This window comes from Hyperolius riggenbachi, chromosome 6 (genome assembly GCF_040937935.1).
Source record: "Hyperolius riggenbachi isolate aHypRig1 chromosome 6, aHypRig1.pri, whole genome shotgun sequence".
NCBI lineage: Eukaryota > Metazoa > Chordata > Amphibia > Anura > Hyperoliidae > Hyperolius > Hyperolius riggenbachi.
Genome location: NC_090651.1, coordinates 229,527,424 through 229,552,098, shown reverse-complemented (window position 1 = coordinate 229,552,098; position 24,675 = coordinate 229,527,424). Strand labels below are relative to the sequence as shown.

The 24,675-nt window shown below is 42.6% G+C and overlaps 1 protein-coding gene and 1 long non-coding RNA gene across 5 annotated transcripts in view; one reads left to right on the top strand and one right to left on the bottom strand.

Annotated features, from left to right (window-relative positions):
* Window positions 1-24,675, bottom strand: part of AJAP1 (adherens junctions associated protein 1) — a 522,829-nt gene that overhangs the window by 312,778 nt on the left and 185,376 nt on the right. Inside the window, exon 2 of one of the 4 annotated variants that reach the window (XM_068242741.1) lies at window positions 21,563-21,648. The exons of the other annotated variants lie outside the window; for them this stretch is intronic. Coding sequence (XP_068098842.1) covers window positions 21,563-21,579 — 17 coding nt within the window. The 5' untranslated portion in view covers window positions 21,580-21,648. The remainder of the gene's footprint in view (window positions 1-21,562; window positions 21,649-24,675) is intronic. 4 annotated transcript variants of the gene reach the window in all.
* LOC137522675 (uncharacterized) overlaps window positions 12,006-24,675 on the top strand; it is a 39,913-nt gene continuing 27,243 nt past the window's right edge. The window contains exons 1-2 of the long non-coding RNA XR_011022397.1: window positions 12,006-12,102; window positions 16,642-16,718. This is a non-coding gene — a long non-coding RNA (uncharacterized lncRNA). The remainder of the gene's footprint in view (window positions 12,103-16,641; window positions 16,719-24,675) is intronic.

The following is a 24,675-nucleotide window of genomic DNA, read 5'->3' as shown; positions in this document are numbered from 1 at the left end:
TTATGCTGCCTAGAAAAATGATGGAAAAGATGTTTCAAGTGGTCTAATACCTGGACGGAGACATGGTTGAGTGGGATACACGTCAAAAGACTCAATAAAAAAACCTAGATTTGAAGCAAACCACTGTTTTAAGTTCAGAAATCACATTGAATGTTGAATTGCAGTCATAAACTGCTTTACAACATTTTGCATGTGTATACATCTATCAGGAAGTGTAATTCCTCCCTTCCTCCCTTCTCCTCTGGAGGAGGAGGATATTTGTCTTCCAAGGATGTCAAAAGCACGCTCACATACATTGGCCATGAACCAAACCCAGGTCAACTGCTTGGAGGGAAGCTATGCTCACCACTATACCACCAACACTACAGGCTGAAGCCAGCCTAGCTGGCCTGGGAAGGATGAAAAGCTAGGTGGCCATGCAACCATTCCTGCTAACCTAAAGCTTACTTGTGTCTTACAACACATTGGCTTAAAGAGACACTGAAGCGAAAAAAATATATGATATAATGAATTGGTTGTGTACTATGAATAATTACTAGAAGATTAGCAGCAAAGAAAATATTCTCATATTTTTATTTTCAGGTATATAGTGTTTTTTCTAACATTGCATCATTCTATTATATGTGCAGATTACACAACACTCAGCATTCAAAATGAGTCTTTCAGAGCAGTCTGTGAAGTAATGACCTCTCCTCTAGCAGAGGAAAAGTAAATAGTCCAGGAACAGTTGAGATAATAAAAGTCAGATAACAGCCCTCTCCACGACTAACTAGTCGGAGAGCTTAATGGCTTTTTTGCATAGAGATAACAACTGGAGTTTCTCAACTCTTCCTGTACTGGAAACAATTACACTGATGTATCTGATCTTAATGTTTTATTTCTTAGCTGTGCTACACATACAAATCATAATATCATCATTTTTTTTTCGCTTCAGTGTCTCTTTAAGCCTTTACCAAATCCAATGCTCCAATATGGGGAAGCTTCTCTGTTTGCTGTTTTTTTGTTTTGTTTTGTTTTTAAGTGTGGTGTCACAGTTCACTCATCTCTTCAACTACAAGAAAGGCCCAGTAGTAGTCTTAGCTACCGTAATATCTATGTTACGGCAGGGCCCTTATTACACTTTCTCTTACAGGGCTATGGAAACCGTTTTGCCCATGCGATAAAGCGAGGTGCAAAAATGAAATCATGCCTAGCAGAGGATGGTTTCGATCCATCAAACTCTGGGTTATGGGCTCAGCACACTTCCACTGCGCCACTCTGCTTACATTTGTATACAATCTTCAAGTTTAAGAAGGGTACATTAGTTGAAATAGTTACACTACAATCTATGCTACAGCAAGGCCCTACTGACACTTTCTCTTAAGAGACTATGGCCACCGATTGGCCCATGTGGTAAAGCTAGAGGTGTAAAAAATAAAGTACACCTAGCAGAGGATGGTTTCGATCCATCAACCTCTGGGTTATGGGCCCAGCACACTTCTGCTGCGCCACTCTGCAGTCTGCTTATATTTGAACACAATCTTCAAGATTAAGAAGGGTACATTAGTTGAAATAGTTACACTGCAATCTATGTTACAGCAAGGCCCTAATGACACTTTCTCTTAAGGGTCTATGGTGGTCTCCGGAGGAGGAGGAGGAAAAAAGGGAGGAAGGAACATGTCTACAAGAGCCTAACTAAGCTTTCCCTAGCAGAGTCTGTAAGCAGATGTCCCTTCACTAATTCCTGTAGGCAGACGAGACGTAAAACGGCCGGAAAACCTTGCCTTTTATAAGGGGGGTGGGGCTCCAGGAGTGAGTGTAGTCTGATTGGCGACAATGTGCCTGCTGACTGTGATGTAGAGGGTCAAAGTTGACCATAATGGAGCATTATGGGGGCGAACCGAACTTCCGCAAAAGTTCGTCAGCGAACGTGAACCACCCAAAGTTCGCCTGGAACCATTCACGGGCAAACCGTTCGGCCCATCTCTAGTTCATACATCAGGCGACTTGGCAGCCAATTGACCATCGACGATAATATCACCCAAGCAAGTTCTTTACTGCCTAGGGGAGTATTAAAGTGTTCCTGAGCTGAAGCGTGGGTACAAAATACAATAAGATACTTACCTAAAAAGAGAGGGAAGCCTCAGGATCCTATTGAGGCTTCTCTCGGCGTTCTGCTGTTCCCCATCCCTGATCGCCCCCCCCCCCCCCAAAGATCGAAAACAAGGCATTGATGCTAATCCTTTTTGGACCGCTCGGCTCCTCTTTTGTATTCATGGCCGCGCAGTAGACACTGGAGCCTGCTCACGCATGCACACAGTAGCACGGCACTGCACATGTGCAGATGGGCTAAAAACTTCTAATAGGCGACCATGAATGCGGAAGAGGAGCCGCATGGCCATGATGTGGTGGGGGGCTGTGCTCGACAGCAACAGGGGTCTTCGAACAACCAAGGGAAGCCTCAGTAGGATCCTGAGGTTTCCCTCTCTTCATGGTAAGTATCTGATTTTGAACCCGAGCTTCGGCTCAGGTTCGCTTTAAATTTAATTAGATTAGGTGATGCTGCATGTGGGATTTCATTGGCCAAAATGTCATTAATAGCCAGCACTTTATGAATGGAGGCCAATATAGGCTAAGAGATTGTAAATTAGGCCCCAGGTGGGCTAGATTATCTGCCACTCCTCATGCTAGTTGCCAGTTGTCTTCAGGTTCCCTCCCATTCCCTGTTTGCTGGCGATTCATGGTTCAGAACTTATGCTTGCACACTTCGGAATTGCTTGTGTGCCAGCTGGTGAAAATCTAGGCAGCTTTAGGGGGAAAAGGTCCTGAAACAAGGAATGTGAGGGATCCGGAAGACAACAAGCAGGAGGATGGTGAGTACTTGTTACTGTACCGGGTAACCCACCATGTTTTTACATTCAAAGTTTTAGCACACTTCAGGTGTGCTTGAAATGGCAACTTCAGTTGGTTAAATTAGTTTGTTTTTAATAGTGTTGTTTATATAATGTTGGGAAGATTTCAAATATAATTCTGCTTCAAGTGAACCTCCGGACTAAAAATCTACTCAGCAGAACTGAAAAGGCTTGGTGTTTCTTTAACAGTTTCACAGCATCAGAACTTTGTTTTTCTTACCAAAGCATCATTTTTAGCTGCATTTTTTGCTAAGCTCCACCCATCAAAGAAAACTGCCCGGGCTTTTTTTCCCTGATGCTGTGCAAAGCATGATGAGATTTCCTATGTTGTTATTCACGTTGCCTAACAACTGGGAGAGGTGCTCAGGACACAGGACAGTGTCTCATGCTCCCTGTCACTGTAATGATCCGCTCAGCTGGCTGCACAGGCAGACAGCTGTTTGACCATTCCATATGTCTGAGAGATGCAGGTCTCTGGAAAAGAGACCTGGCTTCATCTTGCAACTTTCAGAGTTGCTTTGCTGAGGGATTTGCATACACGCAAATTGCCCAGCTGTCTCCTTTGAGGGCTGGCAGTATAAAAGCCTTCTGATCCCAGAAGGCTTTGCTGGTCATAACGGTTTGTTAATACACTCCTGGAGTGTCAGCCTTCACTGTTGGATTGTTTAAGCTATCTTAGAGTAATTCTGGGGGCTGTATTAGACACCCCTCTAGTTCAGCCAGGTTGTATTATTTATATTGTCTGTTCTGTCTGTCTTCTGGGGGTGCTAACCAGAGCAGCGGTTGCTACTGGTAACTCCTTCTGTTCATCTGCTTGGATCGCACTTGCCTCTAGCGGTAGCGGCTGTGGATCTTTCTGTTCTGTATTCTTGGAGGGTAAGCTGGAGCAGCAGTTGCTACTGGCTACCTCATCTTGCTGTACTTGGATCGCACTCGCTCTGGCGGAAAGAGCAGTGGATCCTGCTAACTCTGTTTCTATACTTGGTTCACACTCGCTCTGGCAGAAAGAACAGTGGATCCTGCTAAGCTCTGTTGTTTCACTTGGATCGCACTCGCTCTGGCGGAAAGAGCAGTGCATCCTGCTAGCTCTGTTGCTTTACTTGGATCGCACTCGCTCTGGCGGAAAAAGCAGTGGATCCTGCTAACTCTGTTTCTATACTTGGTTCACACTCGCTCTGCCAGAAAGAACAGTGGATCCTGCTAAGCTCTGTTGTTTCACTTGGATCGCACTCGCTCTGGCGGAAAGAGCAGTGGATCCTGCTAGCTCTGTTGCTTTACTTGGATCGCACTCGCTCTGGCGGAAAGAGCAGTGGATCCTGCTAACTCTGTTTCCCTACTTGGTTCGCACTTGCTCTGGCGGAAAGAGCAGTGGATCTTTCCTGTCCTGTCCCTAAACCCGGATCGCACTCGCTCTGGTGGAAAAGCGGTGGATCGTATCACTCCTATTCCTCTTTCCCGTCCGTCGGTCTGTCTTGTCTGATACGAACGCTTGCTGTAGGCTCGGTGAGGTAACCGTTAAGCAAGCGCTCGCGTTCTCTGTTTCGTGTTTGTGTGTCGGTGGTTAATTAGGGTGACGTGCTTGTCTCTGTTGCTCTTAACGTGCGGAGATCGCGTTGTAAACGCGTTCGCTGTTGTGAATGAGTGCGGTGTTCGCGTTTAGTTAGCGTTTGTTATTTTCCTTATCATTCTCATTGTATGATTTACTGTTCCTTTGCTCTGCTCCTGGGTTTACCTCTGCTTAGTCTTGTGTTACCTCTGGTAATCGCCTCTCTCGCGATTGCGTTTCTACTCTGTTTCCGCTGTTGTGTGTGCACCGTCGTGGGTTGGCGACTAGATTGGTGCACACACATACATTCTGTCTTTATGCTCATTCTCATTCGCAATCGCTTGTCTCGCGATTGCGTTCTCACTTGGTTTCCTTTGTTGTGTGTTCACCGTCGCAGGTTGGCGACCAGATTGGTGGACATACATACATCCCTTTTCTGTGCTTATTCAGTCCTGTGTCGCTATTAGCAATTGCCATCTCTTGCGATTGCCTTCTCACCTGATCTTCATGGTTGTGTGTTCATCGTCGCTGGGTGGCGACTAGATTGGTGGACACACATACACTCTGTCGCTTTACTCTCTCTCTTTAAGGGCTATCTTGCCCTGCGTTGCTTCCCTTCGTACAATTCCTATCTGGCATCTGTGGCAGGGCAGAGGATCTGTTCCTCTGCACTCCACAGCTCCATCTGCTGACAGGAATTTCCCTCTACAGGTGCGTTGCACCTTTTGCTGGGTTCTCTCAGATTATACGCTTGTGGAGGACTTCCGCAGTGTCAGCGCACGTCCTGTGCGCTGACCACAGAGAGAATTCCACAATCGTTACAGTCACCTCCTTTCAACCAAAAAGATGGCTGCCCTCATGAAATCAAACATTTGCCTGTCCTTTTAAAACAGGGTGGGTAAGAGATTATATTTTACCTATCTGTTTTTATTAACATAACTAATGTAATTTAATGACAGTATGGTTGTTTAGGCTGAAGTTCCTCTTTAATGAAATATTTACCTCACTCCCTGTTCTTGGCACCTGTCACTGGAAGTGAGGAAATCTCTTCAAAGGAACACACACAGCAACAAAAGAGAACACAAACAGCAATAATAATAAAAAACCCATGTAGCACTTCTTGTAACTAAACAATTGTATACTTGTTAGTAACCTCTTCCAATTTCCTGTTTTGCCAACATACTTCCTGGATCAGGATGGGTGCATTTCTGTGCAATTCACACCTGACAGAGATTCTAAACTTGGCCCATTCTGTTCAAAGTAGCAATGTATGTCTTGGGGCTGCATTCCTTTGAAACAAAGGTCTATTTATTGTTCGCTTTTGTGTTAAATTAATTTGCTAAGATTAATGTTAAAACTAGATTAGCAATACATTTTTCATATTTTCTACTCAGGATCCTATTAAATGAAACAGAATATTTCCTGTGCATTGAATGACTGTGAAGTTCTATATACAAAAAAGAGCTTCATTTTAAATCACATTTTTAGCACAGAAATGTAGAATTGAAAATAAAATGTACATTAATTTATGTACCTAAAAAATGCCCTTTAAATGACTCGTTTCCTATGTCACTTACTGTAGGTAGTAAAAATCTGACCGATCTATCAGGTTTTGGACTAGTCCATCTTCTCATGGGGATTCCCAGTTATTTCTTTATTTATAAAACCATTTACTGGACTGCAGTTGTTTAGTCCAACTGCCAAAAGAGTGTGTAAACAAGTAGGGAAGCTGGCGCTTGGCGGACATCTTTGTATAAATCCTTTACAGGCATTATTTTTCTTGTTAATGCATGGAAATGTAAAGTTTTGCATGCGAATCACCCATGTGTAGCTAATATATGATTCATCTGGTATGCTCCCTCACGATTCACAACAAGAACTCCTTGCTTTGTGGCTTTACAAGCAACACCTGCAAAATCTGACAATCCTGGTTATATGGAATGACTCTGCAGTCATTCAGTGTAAAGCGTTCCCTATATGACATGTAAAAAAAGAAGTCTTATTACAATATGAAGCGTCTCCTGTCATGACCATGACATTCAGGAGAAGTCATATTACAGTTTTTTACTATTCTTTCATAGCATATGGTACATGAGCAATATTCGTAAATAATATTTAATATTCCTTTCATCAATTTTTTTTAATCATTTTTAATATGTCAACTATTATTTTTAAAAACAAAGAAACTATACATGCCCTCTAAATTTTAACCTATTTTATAGACTCTTTAAAAGGAAGACCTGAGAAAAAAAAACAAAAATTCTACTTGCCCGGGGCTTCCACCAGCCTCTGGCAGCCGATATGCCCCTCGCCACAGCTCCAGTGTCCCCTCCGTTGCAGATGCCGACCTCAGCAGGTCGGCATCTGTTACACCTGCGCGAGTGCCGCTCATGATCGCGCTCACGTGGACTGGAGCACTCTGTACAGGTGCTCATGCAGGCGTAGAAGATGCTGACCTGGCGAGGTCTGCTTCTACAACAGAGGGGACCCTGGGACACTTGAGCTGCGGTGAGGGACATATCAGCTGCCAGGGCCTGGAGGAAGACCTGGGTAAGTAGAACTTGTTTTTTGTTTTTTTATTTTTCTCAGATCTTCCCTTTAAGTGGCTATTTTTTTTCTGCTAGGGCATGAACTGTAGTTAAACTACCACCACAGATAAGCCGACATTTTGACACCCAACATTTTGGGTGTAAAGGGGGATCAGCTTGTCTGGGGTGATATACTAGCAGTGGGGCCCCTATATGCAGAGCTGGTGTTGGAACATGCTGCAGGATGCATATCTATCTGTCCTCACTCCAGCTTCCATCCACGCATCCACCTGGCAGCTTCTGAACTGGCTGCTAGAGCCTTAGACTCACATGACAAGGGCTGCCAGGGCAAAACAAGGACTGCTGTTGGAGAAAGAAGAGATAGATATCAGGGATGAGCAGAAACTACGCCAGTGCGAATTTACGCATCATAGTTCGCATCTACGTTTCGTAGTTCGTAGATGAAGTTTCAAAACTACACTTACAAATTTACGCGTAGCGAAGTACCGCTACGCGTAGCTTATGCCCACTATGTGTAGTTAACATGTGTAATGCGTAGTAAACTACGAATGCGTTACTCGTGGCTAATTTTCCGCGTGCGATTGCTTGCTTACAAATTTACGCATTGGTAAGGGGAATGTACGCATAGAAGAGTTCCAGTTATAAGCATTTAAAGAGGAATTAATGTGTAAAATGTTCTGCATACGGTCATAAGCATCCGCATACACTACGCTTTGCACTATGCGTAATTGCGTATTTTAACGCGTAGTCTACGAAATGCATACAAAGCGAATATTTGATTTCGAAGCCGTAGTTTGGAGAAGCATAATTGTGTAAAACTACGCGTAGTTCCAGCGTAGCGAAGTTGGCTGACTACGACCATCCCTGATAGATATGCTTACATTGGGACATTCCAATTGACGCTCTGCATTGGGGGCTTTGGCAGCACATTGTGAGGTTGGCTGATTGACGGGGCTCTGCTTTTGGCCTTTTTTTAGGCCAAAAGTGGGGGTGGGCTTATGCGCAAGTTGGCCTATATCAGGGGTCAGGAAACTTTTTGGCTGAGAAAGCCATAAACGCCACATATTTTAAAACTTAATTCCGTGACAGCCATACAATATGTTTCAAACTGGGACAGTAGGGCTCACGTCCCTGTTGCCATGGTGTATACAGTTGATCTGCCAGGCAGCAGACGTGTCAGGCATGTGTTCAGCTTCTCTTGGGTTTCAGCAACATCAGCAATTTCCCCGAGAATCAGACAGGAGAAATACCGACTAACAGCTTGTACAACTATCAAGCTGACTTGGGAGTTGATTCACTTTGTAGGACGAGATCCCTGCACTTTGGTCCAACAGGCTGCCTGTCAAGTGACAGGCAGCCTATTGGCCCATTCAAAATGTGAGGATCTCATCCTACAAATTCACTGGACCTGACAGGGTGCAGGGAGCAGCCGTTCGGTTTGGGGTAGTGCAAGTAAGTTAGTAGTGCATGCTACAGCAGTAGCATGCCTACTTTGAAAATGTTACTTGCGCTCTCACACTAAGCTGCGCTGCTTGAGCAGTTTAGCTTAGTGAATCAACCCGTACTGATTTGTACGTAAACCAGATGTAGCTATCAAAAGAGCCACATCTGGCTCCCGAGCCATAGGTTCCCTACCCCTGGCCTATGTGCACATATATAAGTTTCTGTATTATTAAATAGACTAACTCCTCTATCTATCCTAACAGCTTGTCAAAGTTTATACATTCTCAAATGACCATGATTCTCTGCGGACAAAATTATGCTGTTCACTAAAATGAAATCTCTCTTAAATCAAGTAATGTTATTCTGTGTTAGTAAAAATAAAATATATAGAAATCAGCAACTACATAATTAATATTCTGCGGGCAGATCCTATTCTGTGCAGTGATCCAACCACATTCTTCATTTCACATTGGTATTATGGTTTTACAATTACTACCTGCTCCAGTGCAGCAGAATTTTATTGCTGAGGAAACTTCCAAAATATCTATCTATAAATCTCCATCTCTCTCTCTCTCTCTCTCTCTCTTTCTCTCTCTCTCTCTCGATAGCTATGTATTTTTCTATCTACCGAAATTCTAGAACTTAGCAAAACCAAGATAATTCTTCCTAATTATTTCCACAATTACGAAAAACGGCTCACTCTGCTCCTGCAAAAGTCTTGGCTTTGTTAATTACCATCCCCCTCCAGGCCAACATCGATGGGGAAAGTGCTTGGAAGAACAAAGAGAAATCGAGAGCCCGATATGGTGTAGTATTGTTAAGTTGGTTGTGGTTAAAAGCAAAATATTTAGATATACTCACAAACATGGGTTACCCATAGGCAACCACTTCAAGTGCAGGTGGGGAGTATTAGAACCTGACCCCACTCAGGTTTTTAAGATGTCGCTCTCTGTAGATAGGAAACGGGGTAGCACCCCTCCACCGAGGGTGGACTCAAGATTTCAGCAAGGCTTGGTGTACAGAGGCGCCAGAGTAGAATAAAAACGTTCAAAAACCGTCTAAAAGAGGGGGATGTTCAGGTGGACTTACCTCCCTCAAAAATATAAAACTCAATTGAGTCACAATATATCAATACAAAAATATTTTATTGAACTCCACTTAGTGCAACGCGTTTCGCAGGTGTGGTCCTCTGTGAGGCGCTCACTTCTGCATCTAGACCCATTGAGTTATACTCCTGTTTGCCTGATGAAGCAGGACCACACCTGCGAAACGCGTTGCACTAAGTGGAGTTCAATAAAATATTTTTGTATTGATATATTGTGACTCAATTGAGTTTTATATTTTTGAGGGAGGTAAGTCCACCTGAACATCCCCCTCTTTTAGACGGTTTTTAAACGTTTTTATTCTACTCTGGCGCCTCTGTACACCAAGCCTTGCTGAAATCGATGGGGAAAGACATACTTCGGCTGCCAGCTATTGCTGGTGGCCGAATTGCGTTGTTTTTAAAGTAATTTAGGCTCTGTCTTTTCTTTTTTTCCTGAATAGCATAATTTTGTCCAAAGAGAATCATGGTCATTTGATAAGGTATAAACGTTGACAAAAAATGTCTGTTCTCCACTCAAGTCAGGTCCAGTTTAAGTAACAATTGGGCCCTAGGGCAAAATTAGCCTGGGGGCCCCCCAACAGACACCCCCCGACCAAAAAGCGTCATTAGAGGCCCTCTGTTGCAGCCAAATTTCCCTCCTGGGCCCCTGAGATGGCTACTGACCCTCCCCGAATCAACTCCCAACTTAACAGACTCTGCAGAGTCCCTGGGGAGCAACAGTTCAGATGGGGGAGGGACACTTTGGGGGCCCCTACAGGCTCTGGGGCCCTGGGGCAATTGCCCATTTTTTCCTATGGTAGCTCCGGCCCTGACTCAAGTGGGAACACAGCTTAATCCTCCTAAAGCGACCTCTAATCCTAATATCTAAACCTAGGTAATAATTTCCATCACTCGGTGTCCTTCTCCGGTGGTTGATTTGAGTGCTTGGCTAGTTTATAGTGAATGAAATGGGCAGTGTAGCTGAACTCTATGACAATGCTCAAATCAGCTGCTGTGTAAGTTCCCCTTTCCCCACATACAGGTGGTGCAGTGGAGCAAAGTGAATCACCTACTCCAGCAGTGCCTCCACTCAGGGGCGTAGCTATAGGGGTTGCAGAGGTTGCGACCGCATCGGGGCCCTTGGGCCAGAGAGGCCCCAAAGGGCCCTCCCTAAGCTACAGTATTAGCCCTCTATTGGTCCTGTGCTCATAATAATCACTTCTATAGATGCTATGAATAGTGGTAGTCATTAACAAGGTGTTCCCCATTCCCTTCTTGCACCTCTGACACTGTAGTTGCCATTGGCAGGTTTTGGTGCGCCGTATCAATTGTTATACTTGGGGGGCCCCATTGTAAAACTTTCATCGGGGCCACAGCTCCTTAGCTACGCCACTGCCTCCACTCTTCTTCAGTGAAGTGCCTGCTGTCAATAAAATCCATGCATATCCCAAGTCTTCCTGCATGCAGAACTTTTTTTGTATTAAGGAGAAGAATGGTGGCATTACTGGGCAGCAGAGACAGATTAAGATCATACAGTGTCCCAAGCAGAGCAATACAATTTCATCACAAACAGAACCCATAGGCTTTTGAGCAGAACATATTGTCCTAAAGGTATGGGGATGTATCACTGTGTGTGGCTGTGTGTATAATTTCTTATCTCTGTAGTAGAGCATTGCTGCAGAGATCATGGTTTTTACAGACTGAAATAGTTACTTAAAGTAAAACTGTAGTGAGAAGTATATGGAGGCTACGATATTTACTTACTCAATACCAGTTGCCTCGCAGCCCAGCAGATCTATTTGGTTGCAGTAGTGTCTGAATCACACCTGAAACAAACATGCAGCTAATTTTGCCAGATCTGACAATGTCAGAAACACCTGATCTGCTGCATACTTGTTCAGGGTCTACGGCTAAAAGTATTCAAAGCAGAGGATCAGCAGGCAACTAGTATTGCTTAAAAGTAAATAAATATGGCAGCCTCCATACCCCTCTTGCTACAGTTGTCCTTTAAGGATTTCATGAACGGGGGCAATAAACCTTTATAGGCCTTTTACTTGGGTTAAAATTAAGGCTAATAAGTTCAGCAATAACCAGAACCAACCATAAACATCACAAACAGAACTTATAGGCTTTGGGGCACAGCAGATTGTCAAAATTATATTATTATTATTATTATTATTAATGTATAAACATTCTTCAGCATATTCCGTTGCGCTGTACAAAGTAAATTATAGTGCTGATATGGAAGAAAAGTTAACTACAGATGTATTTGCTTGGCACACTTTACTCTTCCCTTGCTAGCAAGCTGTTCTTGTGTGGAGAGATCACAGACTACACCCCAGCCCCCAGTTTCTGTCTGACAGCACTGAGCTAAGTGGAGGAGGGTAACTCTGTGTGTGCCTGCTTGTATAACTTCTTATCTCTGTAGTAGAGCATTGCTGCAGAGATCTTGGTTTTTACAGAGTGAAAGAGTTACTTACGGACTACATGAACAGAGGCAATATATCTTTCTGGGGCCCTTTGATCTTCTGGTTCCTGAGGCCCCCATCAATTGATTTTGTTGCCTGGTCGGTAATCTGGCAATGCTGGGTAGGTATACATTCCTGTGCATACATTCTGCTTATTGAAGATTGTGAAATGAGACTTTTGTGGTATTGCATGATACCCGAACATGGAAATATACCTTGCATCAAATATGGTTATTCCTTTAAAATGTAAGCATCATATCTCTGGGTAGAGAGAGTGAGTGTTCAGGGTAATAGTTGCTGACAGCATACTCATGCAGTGCTGCTGGTGACTCACTGAAGCCACAGACAGCAGCGCCGTTTTGAATTGTTAAGCCTCAATAAGGTTGCGGATTTCAATTATCTCTGCTCTGTTTCCTCTCTGAATCACTGTCTTTTGCTGCCTGCTAACAATTATCACAGTTCAGTAATCATTACATGTATCAAGTTCCGATTTTGATACCAATACTTTGCACGCTTTGATTCCCCATCATGCATAGAGTGGTTTGATATGCATGTTTCACTAATAGATAATCATATCAGAATTAGCAGTAAATGAAAAGAGAAAGCGAGATAGCTTAAAATCATGAGGCTTTCTTTGCACCACCTTAAAAGTGTTTTACACAGAAAAGGTAAGATTAACTAACTAATGGCATTCATTTTAATTTGTGGCCAAGTAGTCAGAGGCGTAGCTAGGGCTATCAGCGCCCAGGGACAAAGACTATTAATGCGCCCTCTAAGGAGGGACCGGCGCGCTGCTGCAAAAAAGGGGCGTGGTCACGCAACAGAATGTGGGTGTGGTAATGGGTGGGGCCAAATATACATGACCTTAGCAGTGGTGTAAAATGTCTGCCAGGGAAGTTTGAGCTCTGCCATAGTGTTTCCCCTCAAAACAAAACATAGTGTTTCCCCCCAAGACAGCATTTCACCAAAAATACATGTAATTTGGCAGTGGTTGCTTCAAAATACAGATAATTTGGTAATGGTTCCCCCAAAATAGACATAATCTGGCAGCAGTGGTTCCCCCAACATACATATAATCTGGCAGCTGTTCCCCAAAATACACTTAATCTGGCAGCAGCGGTTCCCCCAAAATAGATGCCCCCAGTGGAAGTAACCAGGCCTATAGGTGTCCCCAGAATAGGTAGCCAGGTGTATATGTGCCCCCAGTATATGTAGCCAGGTGTATATGTCCCCAGTATATGAAGCCAGGGGTATAGGTATCCCCAGTAAATGTAGCCAGGGGTATATGTGCCCAGTATATGTAGCCAGAGGTATATGTAGTCAGGGGTATATGTCCCCAGTATATGTAGTCAGGGGTATAGGTGTCCCCAGTATATGTAGCCAGGGGTATAGGTGTCCCCAGTATATGTAGCCAGGGGTATAGGTGTCCTAAGTATATGTAGCCAGGGGTATATGTCCCCAGTATGTGTAGCCAGGGGTATATGTCCCAAGTATATGTAGCCAGGGGTATAGGTGTCCCCAGTATATGTAGCCAGGGGTATAGGTGTCCCCAGTATATATAGCCAGGGGTATAGGTGTCCCCAGTATATGTAGCCAGGGGTATATGTCCCCAGTATCTGTAGCCAGGGGTATAAGTCCCCAGTATATGTAGCCAGGGGTATAGGTGTCCCCAGTATATGTAGCCAGGGGTATAGGTGTCCCCAGTATATATAGCCAAGGGTATATGAAGCCCAGTATATGTAGCCAGGGGTATATGTGCCCAGTATATGTAGCCAGGGTTATAGGTGTCCCCAGTATATGTAGCCAGGGATACCCAATGTGCCCAATATAAGTAGCCAGGTGTATATATGTCCCCAGTATAAGTAGTCAGGGGTATATGTCCCCAGTATATGTAGCCAGAGGTATATGTCCCCAGTATATGTAGCCAGGGGTATATGTGCCCAGTATATGTAGCCAGGGGTATAGGTGTCCCCAGTATATGTAGCCAGGGGTATATGTCCCCAGTATAAGTAGCCAGGTGCTTATGTGTCCCCAGTATAAGTTGCCAGATTTACATGTGTCTCCAGTATAAATAGCCAGGTGTATATATGTCCCCAGTATAAGTAGCCAGGGATATATGTCCCCAGTACATGTAGCCAGGGGTATATGTCCCCAGTATATGTAGTCAGGGGTATATGTCCCCAGTATATGTAGCCAGGGGTATAGGTGTCCCCAGTATATGTAGCCAGGAGTATAGGTGCCCCCAGTATATGTAGCCAGGGGTATAGGTGTCCCCAGTATACGTAGCCAGGGGTACATGTGCCCAATATAAGTAGCCAGGTGTATATATATCCCCAGTATAAGTAGCCAGGGGTATATGTCCCAGTATTTGTAGCCAGGGGTATATGTCCCCAGTATATGTAGCCAGGGGTATATGTCCCCAGTATATGTAGCCAGGGGTATAGGTGTCCCCAGTATATGTAGCCAGGCATATAGGTGTCCCCAGTATATGTAGCCAGGGGTATATGTCCCCAGTATCTGTAGCCAGGGGTATATGTCCCCAGTATATGTAGCCAGGGGTATAGATGTCCCCAGTATATGTAGCCAGGGGTATAGGTGTCCCCAGTATATGTAGCCAGAGGTATATGTCCCCAGTATATGTAGCCAGGGGTATATGTGCGCAGTATATGTAGCCAGGGGTATAGGTGTCCCCAGTATATGTAACCAGGGGTATATGTGCCCAATATAAGTAGCCAGGTGTATATATGTCCCCAGTATAAGTAGCCAGGGGTATATGTCCCCAGTATATGTAGCCAGGGGTATATGTCCCCAGTATATGTAGCCAGGGGTATATGTGCCCAGTATATGTAGCCAGGGGTATAGGTGTCCCCAGTATATGTAGCCAGGGGTATAGGTGTCCCCAGTATATGTAGCCAGGGGTATATGTCCCCAGTATAAGTAGCCAGGTGCATATGTGTCCCCAGTATAAGTTGCCAGGTTTACATGTGTTTCCAGTATAAATAGCCAGGTGTATATATGTCCCCAGTATAAGTAGCCAGGGATATATGTCCCCAGTATATGTAGTCAGGGGTATATGTCCCCAGTATATGTAGCCAGGGGTATAGTAGTCCCCAGAATAGGTAGCCAGGTGCCTCCCCCCCCCCCCCAGCGGGAGAAGAGGAAGAGCGGTGGGCACAGCGGTGGAGAAGGGGGGACATCTCCCCCACCCCTTCCCTCACCTTAGGACTCCCCCTCTCTCTCACTTTCCCCTGCAGATATGAGTGGCGAGCTGGCGGGCGACAAAACACTTACTCTATTCCCGGCGGTAGAAAGATCTGTGCTCCGCTACTCTGGTCTAGACTAGACCAGAGTAGCGGCGCACAGATCTGTCTACTCCCGCCGTGAATAGACTATTCAGACTGTCAGCATTTGTAGAACGTGTATAAATTAAAAGAAACGCAAGTTGAAAAACGCGTACGTTTTTCTTGCGTTCGAATGCGTTTTCTATTGCGTTTTGGACACACACGTGACCCGGGGGAAAAAAAGAATTATGGGAACCGCAGAGGGAAACGTGCGCTAAAAACGCAATAGCACACGTTTTTGATACGCATCCATAGACTTTCATTGCATCCGTTTCTATGCGTGCAGCAATGCGGATGAGAAACGTATGCGTCTCATACGCATACATGTGAACGAGGTCATTAAAGAAACATTCGTAGCCGTTTCTATGCAGAAAAGTCTGCCTGTACACGTTCTGGAAAAACGGCTAGGAACGCACATAGTCTGAACAGACCCTTAGTGTTCTGCCACCCGCCCGCTTGGGGTGAAGCAAGAGAAGATCACTTCTCACCAGCCCTGCTGCTAGAGACGGGCCAGGCCTTACCAGTGGCACAGTACATCCTTAAGTATGGACACAGCATCGTTCCAGCTTAGTGTAAACCCAAGTCAGAAGATAACTGTCAAATCATCATCCTGCTTTTTAGCATGTGACCAAGCTAGGTAAAATGCCCTTTCAAACAAGGAGAGTTTTTTATTTATTTATTTTTTGCTAGCATGTAAATTTATAGAATACAAATGTAAGTACCGGTATGTATTGACTCGGAGATCCGCTATATCTCTAGTTCATAAAAAAAAAAAAAAAAAAAAAGCTTTTAAGCCTTATTAGAAATAATAATAGAAATAACTTAGAAACAGTTATTAAAAATATTAAATAATGCTGAGTCCACTTAAGATATGCCAACCTGCTCCATGCAAACCTTTATCTGTGCTGAAATCTAGCTGCAGGGAACTGTGGGCAACAAAACACGAGAAATTAAAGCAACAAACATGGCTTCCAATTTTTCTGCCTCTGACGTGCAATGGATGCTTCCTGTTCAATTTTACCTACTCCTAAAGTGCCTTTGCAGCTGAAACTCGCCATGGCAACCTATAGAAGAGATATTTGTGTCTTCAGTGTCCCACGAAAAAATAAAATAAAATAAAAATTAAAGAAAGAATATACCAAACCAAGCAGTGCATGAGAAATTTCTTCTGACGTGAAAGAACTTGACCTTTAAAAAGTCAGCTTCATGCTAACAGCATGTTCTGTAAAACAACCACTAAAACATCCAAAGAATGTGATTCTTTAGAACTGGCTAAATGTCATGGAATTTTTCCCTTTTTTGTATTTGGCCTGGTACAGAATTCAGACAATGGCTGCCTCTCACCTACAGTAGCCGCTGGCCATGGTTGAGGAAATACACGTACTGATAACGTAAGGTATGTTGGAACATTTCATCAAGAAAAAGAAAAAAGAAATCCCACAGATGAATGCTTTATTTGTGATGCTCAAAATACTGATTTTACTGGCAAATTCAGTGTCTATAAACCTTTCTTGTTTTTCTAATTGCACGGGATTGCTAGCACTGTCTCCTGCAGCTCTGTTACTCTAGCTTTTACTTACTATTGTTCGGACCCTAATCTGCCATCAAACTATAGTCATCCATAGTAAATAATCACTGATAAGTAAAAACATATGTATTAATTAGACACATTTAAGATATACAAAAAAAAAGAGTAGAAAAAAAAATCACAAACTTAAAAAGAAATGGGGAGCAAATTGTTTTTGGATCGTTTCACTGCCGAGCAACCAGGCAACAGTGGCCTCGGTCACAAAGTGACAATGTGCAGCTGCACCGGTCATATGGGGAAGTGCATGTTGGCTGTCCAGACACCAACCAACATGAGACCATCAATCCCCCACACTGGTGCCCACTGTGGCAAGGTCTGGCCAAAATAACATCACACATTAGCAAGTCAGCATCAACCCAAGGTCCTATAGCCACAGAATGCCAGACAACAGAAACATGTGTGGTTGTGCAGACTGAAACACTCCCCCATAAGTAGTTTGAGACTTTTGTTCTTTTTTTATATTTAATGTAATTTATTGTGTCATAATGATTTTGAAATGTAGGTCTCAGGCCTTGGGAAAACAATCTGTCAGTAATCTTGAGTGACAAGTTATATTTTGCTCTCACAATCATTTGATTTCAAATTGTTTTCTCCTCCCTTCTCTTTCTTCAAGCAAACACCTGCCACTTCTATAGCCCATTCTCACCTCCTCTTAATCTCTCCCCTCCTTCTGCTTACTACTTGTGACATATGCGCAAATGCTGGCCTTTCTCCCACACTTATCAACCTATTCCAACAATACACCCACAACATGACACTATTCCACTCTGCCGAGCATTTGAAATCCTAACAATCTCGTTACTTACCCCCTTCTCTGATTCTTCCTGCTCCTGTAAATGGTGCACTATGGAATGCCCACTCAGTATACAATCAACTCACATGTATGATCTTTTCATCTCTAGCTCCTTGATATTTCTAGATTTGACTGAACCATGGCTCACACCATGGGATATAATCTGGCCTGCTGCTCTCTTTTATGGAAGTGTACACAGCAGCCATACTCCTAGACCTGAAAATAAACAAGGTGGTGGAGTGTGAATACTCCTTTCAGAATATTGCTCCTTAACATTACAGTACATTATATTACAGTGCGGTAAAGCACTCTTTACTTGCCTCTGCTCTCTATTCCATATTTCAATCTCAAATTTCCACTGTCTGATCACAACTTTATCAAATTCAACTTAATTTACTCCCCTCCTACTATAAATCTTGCTCAAACATTCAAAGATTCTGATAAATACTCAGAATCTTAAAAAAAATCTTGACCACCAAGCACTCTGTGGTTCCTTACAGCCTCTACTCACTATCTCCTTCTTCTATGACCCTGACTTGGCAGCTACCAATATATCATTACCACTCAGTTGGTCCCTTCACCAGCCATCCATCACCATCACTACATCAACTGGCCAATCATACAAATGAGTCTGCAGTGCTTACAAGACACTCCATGCAGCTGAGTGGGGAAAAGAAATTCAAACTTTCAGAATGTCTAAGTACACTATGCCAGCTCAAGTATGGTCTTCCCCTTCCCCCAACTTTTGATTTTGCTAAAAATGTTATAGATAAAATCAATAATATTAAAAGCAGCATTGCTTTTCTGTACTTGTCTCTCCCCTCTACTCTAACACGTTTTACTGGCGTAAGTGAACAGTAACTGCCCTCCCCAATCTAAAACGTTCTGTTTAGTACCATTTATAAAATTGTATTTTAGTTTTATATATATATATATATATATATATATATATATATATATATATATATATATATATATATATATCTTTTTTTTCAACATTCCCCCAGTCTCATTTCCATCCAGCATGTGTAGCTTGTCTTAAAGGGGAACTGAAGTAAGAGAGATATGCTGGCTGCCATATTTATCACCTTTTAAACAACACCAGTTGCCTGGCAGCTCTGCCGTTCTATTTGGCTACAATAGTGTCTGAATCACACCAAAAACAAGTACGCAGTTAATCTTGTCAGATCTGACAATAATGTCAGAAACACCTGATCTGCTGCATGCTTGTTCAGGGGCTATGGCTTAAAGCATTAGAGACAGGATCAGAAAGATTGTCAGTCAACTGGTATTGCTTAAAAGTAAATAAATATGGCAGCCTCCACATCTCTCTAACTTCAGTTGCCCTTTAAGCACACTTTCTACAAGCCTTGAAATTGCTTTCATGAATCTTTTGCTGCACAAAACTCAATGCCACCACATTCCTATGCAGGATCTAGGAGTCAGGTTAAAGTGGTTATGGTTTTCCCGGAGTCCACTTTAACCTTAAACCATCTCTGCACTGTGCACTCTGAAAACTAAAATCTTTAGCAGCCCTGCATTCAAATATAATTGGCTCTGTTGTGAATAGGGCTACGTGCATTGATTTATCTGACCTAGACTTTAAAGCAGCTCTCATTGATCCTTTGAGAGCCAATGCCTGATTTGAATCCGTCATCCACTACTATGGAAATCCATTCTATAAATCTCTAATTTTCATTCATGTGCAATTCAGTAAAGATACTGAGTATATTGTCTGCCATCGGTATCACAAAACTCCATACAGGGCATGAAACAACATCAGATTATGTTGACTCGGGACAAAAATTAAATTAGTTCAGAATTGCCTGCTTTACAAAGAATCGATTCACACATTTTTGTGCTCTTCACCCACAAATAAGGACCATTTTTTCTTAAATATATTATGTAAGTGCCCCCCCCCCCCTTACTGCCTGTATTCTCATCTGTTCCCCAGCAGTGGCAGTGCTTGGGACCCCACTGTACTGCTCACCTCTGTGTGAGGCTTATTATTGCGTCCCTCAGGTAATGTTGCTACCAGGTCACATAATAGTGGTAGGTGGGGGCATGGAGACTGGCTGCACATGTCGTCTCTGCTGATTCATTACTTTGTGATAATTAAAGTCTCCTATGAAAGAGGAGGTAGTTTAATTGGTTCATCCCATGCTAGATCTGTTACTTCAGGTCTAGGCTCAGTTACTGTGCCTTTAAATTTGCTGTACCCTGCATACCATTTAAATAGCCAGGTGCTGCTTGATGAGTAAGCATTTGCATCTCCTTGTATTTGAGTATATTGTCTGACATATATTTAGCCACTGCAGTATGTGCAGAAAATTCTATAAAGGTCATGGCACACTATCTGATTATGCCAAGTCAGGCCAAAAACCTTATGAGTTCAGAAATGTGTGCTGTACAACGGAATGATTTACACATATCTGCTCTTCATCCACAAATAAGGGAACCCTTATATTTTTAAATGTATGATGTAAGTGTCCCCTCAATGCTGCCTATCTTAAAGAGACTCTGTAACAACATTTTGAGCCTTATTTCTTCTATCCTATAAGTTCCTATGCATGTTCTAATGTGGTCTGTCTTACTGCAGCATTTTATAGTTGCACTGTCTCTGTAATAAATTTTATCTTCTTTCCTCTGTCGGGCTGAGGCTGGAATGTGTGGAATGTGCAGCACTGCTTGTCATTGGCAGAAGCTATACACACCCTCTCCAACCTCTGCATGAGTCACACAGTAAGCTGTTTGTAAACACTGCCTAAAACTGTTAATTACAAGCCAGGATGGCAGCAGGGAGTGGCAGAAACAGCACAGAGGGGCCCAGGAGAACATAATGAAGAGAATGGTATGCTTTTTATTGTAAGAATTTTAGAGTACAGATTCTCTTTAACATCTGTCCCAGTCCTCACAGTACAACTAATACTTTACTTTTAATTTTTTGATGGACAGTGAAGAGTTAGATTAGCTTCCTATGAAATTCCTTATGTTCATAATTTTTTGTTCCTGTGGCCACCAACATTCCCGCTGAAGCCATTGCGTTCAGAGGCGTATCTAGGGAAAACTGTGCCTATGACAAACACTGAAATCCGCCCCCGGGGAAGCGTGAGGATGCAACCTTCAAATTTTAGCATGTAGTTGCACTTGAATTTGTTGTGTCCAAGTTGAAATGAAGCAGTCTGTAAGAATGGAGTATCGCAATAGGCCAGCCTTTATATAGCTCCCAAATAATAGGCAGCTTGTTCCCCTATGTTCCCCAATTACGACTAGTATGGGGAAGACCAACAATGCTATGGAGCAGCGCCCCCGGTATGAGGCGCCCATGGCACATGCCATACATGCACCCCTGTAGATACGCCTCTGATGACGGTCCATGGATCTCAAGGACAGAAAGTAAGAGAAAATGTCTCCAGTTGGAATACAGAGAGTGATTCATGTCCAACTTATTCCTTCACCATGTTTTATAGTTATTTTTACCTGTAGCTCAGAAGGTGCAGCTGTATCTTGTAGGACCATTTAAGAAACATAACCACATAACCATGAAAGCATAGGCAAGCTATCAACAAAATGTAATCAACAATTTTCTATATTCCAGTAACAACTGCATTACTCACTGATATACATTTTCTCAGAAACACTAATAAATAGCAATGAATGACATGTGTAAACGCATAGACAATACAAATAAAGCCATGGACTGAAACATGATGATGTAAAACAATTAGAAGGTAACACAATGAATGCAATTAAAGTATTAATCCAGTACACATGTGTACTGGATTAGGACAATAACTGCCAACCAATAATCAGATAACATCACCAAAAAAAAAAGAAATGAAAGATGGAGAACACTTACAAAGAAACGCAGAACATAGGACTGTAACATTGTTGGACGGGTTAGAAATATTGGAGGTTCATGATGGTGGTGATGACTCTCTTGGCCTGTAGAGGGTGAAAACAAGCTATGGTATGACAAGGGAATACTGGAAAATATTGCATATGTAAGAACAGGTATGATCTGACAAAAGTGCATTTCTACAAAAAGTACAGAGCACCAAGAAAAATGGTTTGCATAAAGTCACTGCTTGAATAGTGCAATCTGTTCTGTACTTCCGCTGTCTCTTTCTGTATATCTGCCTCATGTAATTTTCTGAGAGTCAAGAATTTGTTGCAGTCCTCTTTTTATAAAGTACATTTTCTTTCTCAAATATATTCACTTTTGTGACATCATTATGAAATAGTACAGAAGCTGGATCCTCCAGAGATCTCCAGCCCACTTATTGAATTATAGGTCAGGTGACCTGTCTAACCTTGTATTAGAAGTAGGGCCCATTTGTTAATTGGAGCATAGCTGCAAGTGATGGTCCAAGGTGGCTAAGCTGTTGAGCGCCAGTACCTATTCTGGAACACATCATGTGGAGCCATCTCTAAGGTAAGCCACTTCCTAAATTTAGATTTTATGGTTCTTAAAGTGTTTTATTCTCCCTGGGCACCTCTTCCTCCTGTTGTATTGTATACCCTCCCTTAGAGGGCGGCTTCCTGCCAGTGGTCTCTAGTGGGTAGGATCATTCCAGATCTTTAAAGAGAATGACCAACAAACACAAAGAGAGCAGTTGCGACAAAGTGGAAACAGTTATTCTCCACAGGCCATATTGGTTGGGTGAAAGTGCAAAAAGATGTCATAGGTGCAGACCCGTCCTGCTGCAAGTAGTCAGGATTAGCCAGTACTCGTCTCTCCCAGGTCACCATACCTGGGTAACACTATGCTCCAATCTGGTTGGTTGCCCTGTTTGCAACCTCATTTTGTGACTACCATCATACCTTGTAGAGATAAGATACACCAGTTGGGCTCCTGCTGTCTTTGTATTTATTTTTAAAGGTCATTCCTATATGTGCATGTAAAGTATGCACTCCATACTGTGAATTCTAGGCAGTGACTGCCTGGTAGCCAGTCAGCACTACACACAGTAACCTCTGTGTCTCTACAGTGCAGTATGTGTGCATGTCTGTTATGTCGTCTCTCTGTCCATTCAGACATCCACTTACCAATGGTCGATGCTCTTAGAGTCATTGTCTATTTATCCCTGCTTTCTTTTATATGACGTTATTTATGAAATCATTAAAGCACTGAGCACTATGGCTTCCCACCCCCACACATCAATATTTTTATCTTAGTATATTAAACCAATGAAATATTTTCATCCCTTAATCCATATATTAATTTGTCACTGGCTCTCTCCCTTACCACTCTCATATAGCCAACAGCAATCACCAAATTAAAAACAACATTTCAAATAAACAGCGTTAACTGCCGGTGATATAGTGAAAAGAGCTCAGTGTAGATCCATAAAACACTTCCAACAGTTCCATTCTAGGTGCAGTGATGGCCTGCAGCAAGTTAAATGGATCTGTTTTCAGCTTTATACCTTTACGCTTAGCACAGGTTTCAATTATGGAGATGCCATTTATTAACAATTATGGTAATACGGCTCAATTTATGCTAATTTAAAATGATTGCTTCAACTTATGGGTGTTCTATATTGCTTGGATTAAAATAACATATGGAAAAAGAGAAAGATTTACACATTAAAATGTAAAGTTGCTTGCGCAGAGCACATGCAGATGCGTATTTCAGTCTGGTAGGGAAAGCAATTCCTTTTAAAGAAAATAAATAGGCCCTAATCTACTAAGCTGGAAGAATGCAAATTGCTGTTGTTTGGCTTAGGATGCTCCAGTGGCAACAATTCCCATGTGAGATACCGCTAGCCTACCTGTGTGACCGTGATGCAGCCCCAATGTGACACAGTGAAAACTGAAACCGTCATTTTGTAGAGGAAATTGCAGCAGGAGCTCAGAAAAAGGGGTGAGCAGAATCTACACGTTCCAACCCATGAAAATTCCATCAGGAATTTCCCTGCATTGCAGTCTATGGAGGGGCTGAATGACGCGTCTCTAGACTGCTGCGGGGGTGTAAGGAGAGTCTAGAGACCCCATTAGTAATTTTTTTTTAAGGGAAGTTGCAAATGTTGAAATTAGCAGCAAACTCCCCTGTAGGGCGATCACCTTGGCAGTGGCTTTATTAAAGAGCAGTGATCTTTTATATCCTAGAGGAGCAGTTTAAAAGGTAAACAAGCTTCTGACAGCCTGTCTCATTGATTGCTACTAGTCCTCTGACTGTCCAGGACAATCTAGCTAATCACTGGCTTACCTATCACAGGGCAGCTATTCAGAAGCTTGCTTACATCTAAAACAAAGCCTTAAAGTGGTCTGAAATACTGTCATAACATTCAATAAAAATGTGTTTTCATACTTTTTATTACTCATACAGTTATCATATTGTCTGTTTACAAATTACAAGTTTCCAAAGTGTAGTTTATCTTGCCCTGAAAGGTGGCATTGCATTTTATTCTTTTTCTATTATAACTGCTTTTTATTACATATTAAAATCTTCTAATGAGCTATTCTGAACACTGTGTGTGCATGAAGCAGAGACAGTTTCTCAGAGAGTGTTTACATTCTAGTGTTGATACATTTGTGATTAACAAGTAAAAGATATACTGTTATCTCCAGTTTGGATGCGGATTTGAAGCTGAATAGCAGGAGAAAGTGCTTTGTTTAACCATTTCAGTGATGTTCTGCTAGAATTTTTTTCTGGGATAGTAGCTTTCAAACTGTGATGATTCTTTTAGAGCAAAGTAGAAAAGCTGACTTTCAGACCACTTTAAGGGCAAAAAAATAAAATAAAATTGTTGGTCTTCAATATTGTGACCAGGAAGATGGTGGCAGTACAACAGGCATTGCTGTCAATTTTTGCAATTGCAGAACACCATAAAACATACATACATCACTGTGGCATACATTTAAACCATGATGTATGATGTACTGATTGATTGTAAAAGGTTGACTGTATATTAATGAACCTGGCACACTGCAATCTCTGACCACTGATGACTCCCCCGAAAAAAAACA